We start from the raw sequence: 12,452 nt of genomic DNA on the forward strand, positions 1-12,452 counted from the left end.
TTCATCAGACTAACGGATCTCGCTGAAATTTGACATAAATATACAACGTAGTCTGGAAGAACACATAGGCTACTAATTAAGTTTTTTATTACGCCCGCACAGAGTCGCAGGCGGCAGCCAGTATAGGAATATTTATGGGACACGCATACAAGTAACGAAGCCCGCGTTGGTGACTCGGACTTCCCAGACATGTGTGGTCCAGTTTGTTGCATGGATCGATATTAGTAGTACTAATACCCTTTAGCATTTTGCTATGCTAATGGTGCTCCATTGAAATCTTTCATTTCATTTCAATAAATGACAATCTACCATAGATCTTTTCATTAGTCAGATATATAAAATTCTTGTGTCACAATTTTCGTTCCCATACTCCTCCGAAACGGCTTGACCGATTCTCATGAAATTTTGTTAGCATATTGAGTAGGTCTGAGAATCGGCCAACATCTATTTTTAATCCCGCGCGGACGAAGTCGCGGGTGACAGCTTATATACTATAGATAAATGATCTGTTTATTAGTCAGACATTTTTATATTATATTCTTAGCACGTGCGTTGCACTGTAGGAAAAAAATGTGTTAATTTGCTATCAAAACATGTTCTGTAAATATCAGATATAAAACACACGTGTTCCGAAATGGAATAAAAGTTGATTCATAATAACACTCCTTATTAAAAAACAACATATTGTTTTTAAATCTTACTAATATCATAAATACGAATGTTTAGATGGATGGATGGATGTTTGTTTAAAGGTATCTCCGGAACGGCTCAATGGATCTTGATGATATTTGGCACAGATGTAGAACATAGTCTGGAAGAACACATAGGCTACTAAGTTTTTTTTTTAATTTCGCGTGGAAGGAGTCGTGGGCGACAGTTAAGTAATAAATAAGCAAAGCCTATATGGAGTCGGGGGAATTACCTTAGAAGTAGAATAATTATAATGTTGACATTGGTGACCAAAGTTTTGAATTAAATTCATATTCTCTAAGAACTGTTAATAAGATTTAAAAAAAAACTATTTGATCCCCAATGAGATAGAATCGAACACGTAAATTGAAGAGGAAAGACATAGGGTCTCTGAATCTTTGTAAATTACGCGATTGTATAAGGAAAACCAGTTAGAACTGGTTACAATACTTCATTCAAATAAGCTGTTTTATAAACCGGTTAAAGGTCCGCGAAGGAAAACGTTTTGTTAAGGGATATTGTTGTTATATACAAAGGTGACGGCGGCATCGACCTGGCGACACGTGCTGAAGTCTTACTAATATTAGAAATGAGAATGTTTGGAGGTATGGATGATTATTGGAAGGATTACTAGAATGGCTGCATGGATCTCACTGAAATAGGGCATTGATGTAAAAGGAAGAAAACATAGTTACTTCAAACACCCATCGATCCATCCACATCACATCCATCTAAACATTCGCATTTATAATATAAAGTAAATAGAATAAAAATCAGCTCTTCACGGCATAAATTCGACAAAAAATGAATAAATAGTATCTTATCTCCGTCTCCTGGCTCTACCTACAGGTTTGTTCGGAACCCTCGGGGCGCGAGTCTGACTCGCACTTGACCAGTTTTTTTTCTTAATTTCGCGCAGACAGAGTCGCGAGCGTTAGCTAGTAATCTGTGTTATTAATAATCAATAATTGTATGCGTTTATAAACTACTAAGGATCACAGATTCAGTTAATAAGTTTCTTGATTAATAATATATCGTTTTTTTTTTTAAATTACTTAGACAATGACATCATTTGACATGACATTGATTATTTAAACTTTTCGTAGTCGTAGTTAAATAATAAAATTTATATAACATTTCGTTAAATTAAACAAAAATCAAAAATTATGATGATAAATTATCTTTGTGCAGTTTTAGAAAGGCATAAATCTTCCAAATAAGATATGACCTAAAGGTCTATGTTACCAGGTCATAAAATTAAAAAAAAGGCATAAATCTGCACTAGGACTGTTATATCCGCATAATCTTTGACAAATGACTTGCGATTTAATTCGGGACACGTACAAGAAATAAAAACCGTTTACTTTTACATTTGCATTGTCTGACGTCCGGTTTTGGTTATAAATTACATTCAACACTTATATGACACCGTTTACATATTATTGTTATTTTACTAAATATTATTATATAAATGAGAATATTTGGATGTATGCATGGATGGATGTTTGTTACAGTATATCTCCAGAACGGCTGCATGAATCTCGCTGGAAGACATGTAGAACATGGAAGAAAACACTACTAATTAAGTTTTTTTTATTTTGCGCGGGCATCAGCTAGTTATCAATTTTATTACTTTTTACTATCTTAAATATTTATTATGATAAATACTTGTGTTAATGTCCATCTGGGTCTGTGTAATAGGCCATTGACTCACAGAACCCGGTTCCCATCGCAATGTCAATAACTTGCACCAGCTAAACGTCATAATGCGTTCACGTAATTATGTTTTGTGTTATTTTATTTTTAGCCGACTTCAAAAAGGAGGAGGTTTTCAATTCGTCTGTGTTTTTTTTCTTTTTTTTTAAATTCGCGTATATTATTGTCATATCCGTCGCGTCAATTTATTTCTCTCAAAAAGATAACCCTGGCTGATTGTAAATATGACTTTTTAAAATTAAAAAGAAAAAAACAATGATTCTGCCAAAGTTTGTGATTTTAATATTTTGTTATAACTTCGACCAGATGTTTTATGGACACCGTATGAAAGGCTTTTAAAGAAAAAAAAATCGATTGTGAACTTTTTGCTTGTTTATATACCGGGTACGTTTCGTACATACAATATTTTACTTTCACTTTTGTTCTCACAGGTTATAAGTATATAAATAAATATATAATTAATGATTCAGCGCATATAGGAAAACAGTAAGATTCACTTCGCCGGTCGGGGAATCCCGTCAGATACAGATGTTGCCAATGCGTATGGTCACCGGGTCGTTGTCAAAGTACAGATAAATAACGGCGGGTTTTTACACAAAAATAATATACCGTTTTATCACTTCAGTTAACTAACTGTAAGTTTTATAACAACCAAATAATGTTTTAAAAAAGATGAAAAGTCGAATTAAAAATGATTCTTACATTATAATACAAGCTGTCGGCCGCGACTCCGTCCGCGAGGAATTAATGAAACTTAATAAGTAGCCTATGCGTTCTTCCAGATTATGTTCTACATCTATGCCAAATTTCAGATAGATCCGATCAGCCGTTCCGGAGATACCTTCAAACAAACATCCATCCATCTAAACATTCGCATTTATAATATTAGTAAGAAGTATAATAAGATTAGTAAGATGTAAAATTAATTATTCGTTGTTTTTTTTTCAAAGAAAAAAAATTTAGAATCAGAGCAAATTTACTATGACTAAGCTTATAAATTAGATTTTTAACAAGTATGATAAAAAAATATTGAATGTTTTTATAAGTTAAAGGAATCAGACAAAGGAACCAGCATTTATAACCTCAAAATTAATTCAAAATCAAAGCAATATTCAGCTCAGTCATATTAAAAAAAAAACAATTTACGTGTCAAAAGATTACTCACATTGGGGAAATGAAAAACGTAACGTGAATGAATAACAACGATGAACAATTTTCCAAGTTAACGCATAAAAACTTCATGTTTACGGTAAACAATACATAATAAAAGTTAAATAATATCAAAGTTCATGCAGATTGGAGAAAGAAATGTTTTAACAATAAACCTTTGTGCTCAAAGATCATACTGAAAAAGGTAAGACTTCATTCTGCATAAGCTGATTTTTTGCTTCCTGTTTACCTGAGAAACTTTACTGTCAAATTGACAGGTATAGAATGATGAATGGTTTTTTTTAAATTAAATAATAGCTGTCACTCACGACTCCGTCCGCGCGAAATAAAAAAAAAATAGTAGCCTATGTGTTCATCCAGACTATGTTCTATATGTTTGCCAAATTTCATCGAGATCCATCCTGGTACTGGAGATACCTTTTAACAAACATCCATCTATCCATCCATCCATCTATACTTTCGCAATTATATTATTTGTCAGATTAGCAGATTTTGGTTCATTTACTAATTATTTCTTGTACCTTTTCAACTAAACTCTATGCTTGTATTAGGACATGGTTTACGATAGTCGAATGGCGGATTCGAACCCTCGATCACGTGATCGGAAATCCGTAATCTTAACCATTAGGCTATCGACGCTTTGAATGGTTTGTATGAAAGAATGATTCATCTGTTTCTATGATTAAAAACGAAACAGAACTTAAAATGATTGTTTAAAAGTAATATATTGCAGTGGGATTGGTGATATTCTTATGCTATGTTTAATTTAAAAAAACTATATCTTTATAATTTAATCATGTTATATTCCGTCGTAATGTAATATATAATGACACGTAAGCGAAAAAACTGTTTTTTGTAAACAAGTTTCATGTAATGGGGACAACGAAATTATACATTAAATTGCCGACACTTAAATCTGGTCAAGGAAGATAAAACATAAAAACATAATGATATATTCGAAGCAGAATTAAAAATATATCGCAAGACTCGCGCTTAGTAATTTAAAACAACGGGTTTCCCCATCCTCTCCCTCTGACCTGTTCCTTGTACCCCCTCTCCCGAACCTGTTCCCTTTTTCCCCAGACCCCAACAACTTGTTCCAGTACGTACTGTAAGTTTCTCTTTTGTTTCGTATTTTGCCCTGGATTGTTTATAGTTGGTTTTTGATACCATAATCTATGTATAAAGCCTATCGTCATCCCTTTCATTATCTTTGACAAAACAGTGATAAAAATATGTTTTATGCAGGATTTTTGTCTCAGAAACCAACAACACACTTGGTAGTACTTAAAAACGTACATAAGTACGTAAATTTTTCTTACAATATCTTTAATGAAAATAGTATTCTTTAGTAACATTGCTAATCTTACTAATTTATAAATGCGAATGCCTAGGATGGATGTTTGTTAGAAAGTATCTCCACAACGGCTCCATGAATCTGGCTGTAATTTAGCATAGATGTAAAAAAACACTCTGGAAAAACACAAAGGCTACTATTTTTTTTTAATTTCGCGCGGACGGTGTCGCGAACGACAGCTATGTTGCACCTAAATTTTCACAAACTTTGAAAGACTCGAATGTTTCATTGTAATCATCATCATCATCAACCTGCCCTGATCCCTATTGAGGGTCGGCGAAGTATATACTACTCCTCCATACATCTCTATCAGACGTCATATCCGAATCTACCTCCTTCCTACGCATCGTCTTTCACACAGTCATTCTATACTTTTTTTGGTCTTCCTCTACCTCTGTAGCCATTCTGATTACTTTTTTGCTTATATCATCATCCCTCCGCATAACATGTCCAAACCACGCTAATCTTTTATTCCTCAATTGTAGTAATTAAATGTATTCATTGCATTGCAGTAATAAAATTTCATTGTACTTTCTTATGTTTATATGTTGTTAGTGAGATTCACATGAAAATTTCACACATGTCTGACAATATTACAATAACAAATGGAAAGTATTCACCGACGTTTCTTTTATTTTTATAAACTCTCTGACGACACAACTACAGCTCTCTCTCTCTCTCTCTCTCTCTCTCTCTGCCTAGCTTGCATCGCACATGGTGGGGTCAGGTCACAATCCGTCTCTTCCACTTCGCTCTGTCCATGACATCTTCTGAAACTTGGCACTCACTCATGTCTTTCAGTACTACATCTTTCCATCTCGTTTTGGGTCTGCCTCTGGGAAAAAAACTACAGCTGTTTTATAAAAAAACATTAAAACTTCGTTAACAACGATAATTAACCTAATTAACATGAATGTTATGATTCTCATATGTTTTAATTTAATAAATCTACACATATAAATAAAATTGGAGTGTCTGTATGTTATATTGAAGAAAAAATATCGTACACGAGATATATTTGCGTTGGAGATAACGGCAAATTGTTTAAATGTTTAAAATTTCTGTCTTTATGTCTGTCTAGACAACGCTGCATATGTTATGGATAATCTTAGGAACGGGTGGATGGATTTTGAAGAAACTTGACGGAAAGGTAGCTGATAGAATAGGTAGCGGTAGACTGATTCACGAGGCGATATAGGCCACTTATTTATTAATTCTGCGTTGACGAATTCGCGGGCAACTGCTAGTAAGAAATAAAATAATTGTTAACGTTTTACGTATATAATTTCGATAACGCTATACATAATATACACAATATTCGACTAAAACATAACTATAAAATTTACTCCATTCAACACAATGAATATATGATCCACGAAAATGTCTTTTTTACATCTTTGTTAATGACAAAATTGAGTTAATTTCTAGTATTTATATCTAGATAAATTTAGATGTTTTAAAACAGTGGGATGCCATCTCTATTACCGAATATAACCACTACACCAACCACTACAATTTGAAAAAAAAAAGATAAGAATCTTTTATTTATTTTACGGATATTAATTCTTTACGGACAAGGTGAGGAAATGAATTGACCGAATGAAACAATAACAGCGTCAACCAATCGTAACTTATTGTTTAATTAATTTAATAAGTTTGTTCAAACAAAGATAATGAACGAAACACTCCGGGTTCTAGGAATTATAATTAAAAATGGCACTTTAATTAGTCGACGACGTCCTCAGAGGGGAATTCATAAATATTTTTATTATTTCAACAAGCTGTAGTTAGGGTTGCCAATAAACGATGAAACTAAACCAAGCGACAGAAAAAACGATGACCAGACACTTGCAAAACCTAACTATTTTGTCCCAGCTGCCTAATTTAGTCCTCTTTCCCTTCCCACCTTTTTTCTCATAAGGAAAGGATGGGAAGAGGACGTGGACTTTCCGGATGAGAGGATGCATGCAAAGGAAAAATATTTTCCTGTACATCCTCTCCTCCGTCGAGTAAAGGTAGGCAACGCATATGCAATTGCGTATGTCTATGGGCAACGGTCACTTCGCTATGTCAGCGATTACAAGTGGCCGCTTGCTCATTTGCCACCTTATGATATAAAAAAAGGTCGTCAAAAAGTCATCTGGTGTCTTATTTCACACCGCCCTGACCAGAAGACAATGTCTAACTCCCTCTAATTACACATACAAAATTGAATAATTCGTCTCAAAATTGAAAGTGGCAACCCTAGCTATAATCTTTACGTTATATTACCACTATCGGCATTGCCATTTGACCCCTGTTACAAAAACATCGTACGGACAATGAAAAATACGACATTGTACCCAATTAAAACACTCCGAATCAAAACGTCTAGAAGCTGTATTCGATAAAACAGTATAATTTTATGTAGTTATAGTTGTCGAACGCGACTCTGTCCGCGCGGAATCAAAAACAAACTTAATAATTAGCCTATGTGTTCTTCAAGATCATGTTCTATACCTTTGCCAAATTTCAGCGAGATCCATGCAGCCGTTCCGGAGATACCTTCAAGCAAACATCTATCTAAATATTCGCATTTATAAATTTGGACGATAAAAACTGTATTAACATCACTAGAACTGAGTAAATGTTTTAACTTGTGTAGATTTAAAAAAATTGTAAAAGATGTACGTATAATAATCTTGTAATAAAGAATAAACTGTAAAAATTTAATCATTAAAAAATGAGTCAAGAACTAAGGAAAAAATATTTTCCGAATAATTACGATTCAAAAGTGAATGTCAATCTCGTCGGGGACTTCCACAGCAAATGTTATGCCCGGTTTAGATTATGCCATTACAGTAGTCCTACTGGACTGCACTGGCCTGGTTTGGATTTTTATGGCTCACTGGCATCAGTTAGTGCTAACATTATGCCAGTTGTATGCCAGCTTTGATTTTGAGCGTCTAATGTACTGTCATAATATAAACCAAGCATATATCGCAAAATCTTACTTATATATTACTTCGTTCTAATATTATAAATGCGAATTGGTTGGATAGATGGATATTTGTTTGAAGGTATCTACAGATCGGCTGCATGGATCTCACTGAAATCTGGCATAGATGTAGAAAATAGTCTGGAAACGTCCGCGAAATAATCCGCGCGGACGGACTCGAAGGCGATAGCTAGTATTAATATATAGAAGACATACTAAGGATGGGTTGTATTATTAAAAAGCACCTGAAAACAGCATGCATGTGAGTGTTATATGAATCTAAAAAAGCGAGAGAGTTGCCAGAATAACGTCAAATAGAAATTACGAATATTTTTTGTTGACAAACAAACATATATAAATATGTTGTAATGGAAGGGAACTCGTAACCATTAAGTTTGTAAATCGTGCGCAAAACCTACTGTCTTTTAAAATAAACAAACAAGGGAATAAAATACTTAGTCATCGTAAATATTGAATAGTAATGTTTTAAGAGAACAGATGTTCTATAGTTCAACGTCCGATGTAAACAAAAAACTTCGTCCCTATAAGATATCATGTTTATTTGTCTGGCAGAAATGTCAGTTTGTTTTTCCCAAGCTAAATGACAATAAATTAATTATTACAGAACCATAGACATAGTGAAATGTCTACTCTCTCAGTTCACAAATGGTCAAGGTTCTGTCCGTCCGTCTTTAAAATCCTCGTGTCACAATGTTAGTTACCATACTCTTTCAAAACGGCTTGACAGATTTTTTTGAAATTTCATATGCATATTTAGTTGATCTGAGAATCGGCTACTACCAATTTTTTCAGACGGAATTGCGGGCGATAGATAGTCTGTTATTTACATCTAATATACATATTAGTAACACGTAATTGACATAAATTGTCAATAATATAAGGAAAAAACCCACAAGCTTCTTTCCTTGTTTCACATATCGCTATAATTTTCCGATTGTTTAGAGGGTTTTTTTTTTAATTTATTATGTAAATAGATTTAGTATATTATGCAACGAATATAAAACCTGTCTGTGAGTCAGTAATGCGTGGGAATGACCGCAGCAGCTTCCGCGAATCCTTGCCCCTGCCACCGGTACTTTGACGTACGAATGTCTAATACCGAGAAACATATCTCTCTCTCTCTCAGCCTAGCTTGAATCACATGGTGAGACAACTGAGAAACATATATTTCCGTAATATTACACACTTGCGGAAAAATATTCACGATTATTGTTTATGACGGGATTTTTTTAATGTCGTTTACTTAACTTATGAACTGCGAATAAATAGTAAAGTACGGGTTTCTTACAAAATCTCAATTTATAATATATTGTTATGTTTGTTTTGTCAAAGATAATGACGCGGATGACGATATGTTTTATATGGTCTTAGAAACCCACGGTCAGGGATGTAATAAATAAGCGTTAAAGTAAAATTCTATTTATTTGAACAAGTTACGAAAAGAGTTATGTTTTTTTTATTCTGATAGCGCCCTTTATTAATTAAAATCGAAGCTAAGCTAAGTTATAAATGTATGTTTGTTTGCAGTGGCGATATGCAACATGGGGTGAGCGATGTGCTACTCTCTGCGGAGCAGTACTGGGCTGGCTGTGTGCAGGAGGCTTGGTACTGGCCGTGTTGGCGTATGGCGAGATCACAGCCCTCTTCGTACAGCGCCATAGAGCTGAGGAATCACCTGCTCCATCCCATATTATGTATTTATTCGGCGGTGGACGGCATTTGTAAGTTTTTTTAAGATCTTCTAATGTGTACAATACAATTTCTTGGCAATGCAATCAATAAATGCTTAAGTTTAGGTAGATGGCTGAAGTATATTTGGATGGATGTTTATTAGAAGACATCTCCAGAAAGGTGGCATGGATCTCCATGAAACTTGGCATAGACGTAGTCTGAAACACAGGCTACATACTAAGTTTTTTTATTTCTGCGTGGTCGGATTTGCGGGTATCTAAATAAAGAACAGAAAAAGATCATATGACGGAATTGCGGGAACTATACTAAAGTCCAAGGCAAAGAAGAAAGATGGTATTGAAATGGCGATGAATTTGAACCTCTAACGCTTTTTCTCAAAACCACAAGCAAAAGCAAAAAACATCATGTTTGTTTTCTATTATATAAGTCTATGTATAAATCGATAGTTAAAGGTCGCTAGTTACATTTCATTCTCAATTTAAGCACTCGGTGCATATTACCAGTGTAACAACTGTCTTGTATTTTCTTACAGGCCTAATGGAGATCGTCCGTCGCACATGGACGCGTTGGTTGAGGACTCAATAGCGTTCGCATGGGCCAGTGTGGCTATAATGATAGCACAACTCGTCGCCGCTGCGTTCGCTGTCACGCTTTGCAACTTTGCTGCCGCTAGAATGGTAATGACACTGATCACCCTTTCTGTCTTATTACGATGTGTATTATACACAATTAACAGCAACCCTTAACAAAAACGTAATGGTGGGTTTTTGAGACCAAATATCCTTTTAAAACATATTGGTATCTGTTTTGTCAAAAACAAAGAAGATATGTTTTATAAAGAGATTTTGATTTCAGAAACCCGCGGTTAGTGTCTTGGTAAAACCGTGAGAAAGACATTATTAGGATTTACTGCAGTCAAACAAAGGCGACGATAACATTCTTATTGCTATAGATTAGTGTTATTTACTAATTTTGTTTCATATTTGCAGATAGCACGACTTCGCTGGAAACTGCTGCGGTCGGTGTTGAGTCAAGAGATCGCTTTCTTTGATACCAACACCACAATGAACTTCGCTGCTTCACTTACCGAGTACGACTTTTATACTTATAGTATACGTGAGTTGGCACGTTGATCAGAAAAATACTCTTATTTCTGACGTGCCAAATCAAATGCTGTATGCAGTACAGTACAAGTAAATAACCAAAGGCTGTTATTACAGAGAGACGGAGAAGCTGAGACAGGGCGTGGGCGAGCAAGTCGCGATGATATCTTACCTCGCTGGCACTGTGGCTTTATCCTGCGCTCTCGCGCTGGCTTACGGCTGGCAGTTGACATTGGCTGCACTGGCTCTCGTGCCTATAGCTATTATTTTCGCTGCTATAGTTGCTAAGGTATTATATACTCTATATCACATCATCATTACCAAAAAACAAAGAAATTCCAATGAAGTTATTTTTACGTAAACATTGCAAAATTCATGACAAATTTTAGGTACATTTAAGATCATACTGTAAATACCTTGAAGCGGACACATCTATTAAATTACACTTTTGTAATATAGAACCAGACTCGGTGGTCAGGCGAGGAAGTGTCGCGTTACGGTGCTGCAGGCCGGCTGGTGGGGCAGGCGCTGGCAGCTGTGCGCACCGTCAGGGCATACGCTGGTGAAAACTTAGAAGTCGAAAGGTACACAGAAATAACTATCTCTTTCCTCTACGTGTATATTGTACAGATTAGTAGAACAGTTCTATCTATACATCATATTTCACAGATATTCAGAAGCCCTTCAAGAGGCGTCGGTTGCGTCTCGCAAGCGTGTTGCGTGGGCAGGCGCAGGCGCTGGTGTGGGCTGGCTGCTCACCTACAGCTTGAACGCTGTCGTATTTGCGTATGGTGCAGCATTGGTTGCTAGAGACATGCCACTACCTCCACCGGAGAGAGAGTACCATCCTGGTGTTATGGTTACTGTAAGTATTGACTTTAACAAATCTCTAGATCAGGTTTAAGTCTGAATTTTATTAGTCTGGCTTCTATAATGTATATATTCCTCTAGGTGTTATTCTGCACGTTCATGGCGGCGCAGAACATCGCGATGTGTCAGCCACATCTGGAGATGTTCTCCGCAGCGCGCGGCGCAGCCAAGTCGTTGTTCAGACTGCTGGAGAGGCGCTCCAAGGTGGACGCGCTGCGGGACTCCGGCACCAAGCCTGATAGCTTTAAAGGAGATATTGTCTTTGATAATCTGTACTTCAACTATCCATCTCGGCCTGATGTTAAGGTATGCCATCTCATTAATATTATAAGTGCCAATGTTTGGATGGATGGATGTTTGTTTGAACGTATCTCTAGAACAAACCAACGGACCTTGATTAAATTTGCCACAGACGTAGGAAATAATCAGGAAGAACACATAGGCTACTCATTAACTTTTGTTTTAATTCCGCGCTTGCGAAGTCGCGGGTGACGGCTAGGCATATATATTTTTAAACACACAAAGGAAAAGGGAACACTATTTGGCGGAGAGGAGATACATATGTGATAGAAGTCACTTTGTACATGTCAACTTTCCACTTTGTATTCAGAGTGCTATATTTTTTTTTAATTCAAAGTTTATTTTATTTGTAATCAGGTATTACGTGGATTAAGTCTGCGAATCAAGGCTGGTGAGACGGTGGCGCTAGTGGGGGGATCTGGATGCGGCAAGTCGACACTGCTGCAGCTGCTGCAGCGCGCCTACGAGCCTGACAGCGGCAGTGTTACTGTCGATGGACACGCACTCAATGATCTGCATCTACATAACTATAGACGTAGTATTGGTATGTATATGT

General features: G+C 35.9%; 1 protein-coding gene across 1 annotated transcript in view; it reads left to right on the forward strand.

Moving 5' to 3' along the window:
- Positions 1–12,452, forward strand: part of LOC106124533 (multidrug resistance protein homolog 49) — a 28,554-nt gene that overhangs the window by 8,824 nt on the left and 7,278 nt on the right. Inside the window, exons 2-9 of the mRNA XM_013321289.1 lie at positions 9,459–9,652; positions 10,156–10,300; positions 10,613–10,713; positions 10,844–11,015; positions 11,186–11,310; positions 11,396–11,591; positions 11,678–11,902; positions 12,254–12,440. Of these exons, the coding sequence (XP_013176743.1) occupies positions 9,459–9,652; positions 10,156–10,300; positions 10,613–10,713; positions 10,844–11,015; positions 11,186–11,310; positions 11,396–11,591; positions 11,678–11,902; positions 12,254–12,440 (1,345 nt within the window). The remainder of the gene's footprint in view (positions 1–9,458; positions 9,653–10,155; positions 10,301–10,612; positions 10,714–10,843; positions 11,016–11,185; positions 11,311–11,395; positions 11,592–11,677; positions 11,903–12,253; positions 12,441–12,452) is intronic.

Source organism: Papilio xuthus, unplaced genomic scaffold (genome assembly GCF_000836235.2).
Source record: "Papilio xuthus unplaced genomic scaffold, Pxut_1.1 DF825946.1, whole genome shotgun sequence".
In the NCBI taxonomy this organism is placed as follows: Eukaryota; Metazoa; Arthropoda; class Insecta; order Lepidoptera; family Papilionidae; genus Papilio; species Papilio xuthus.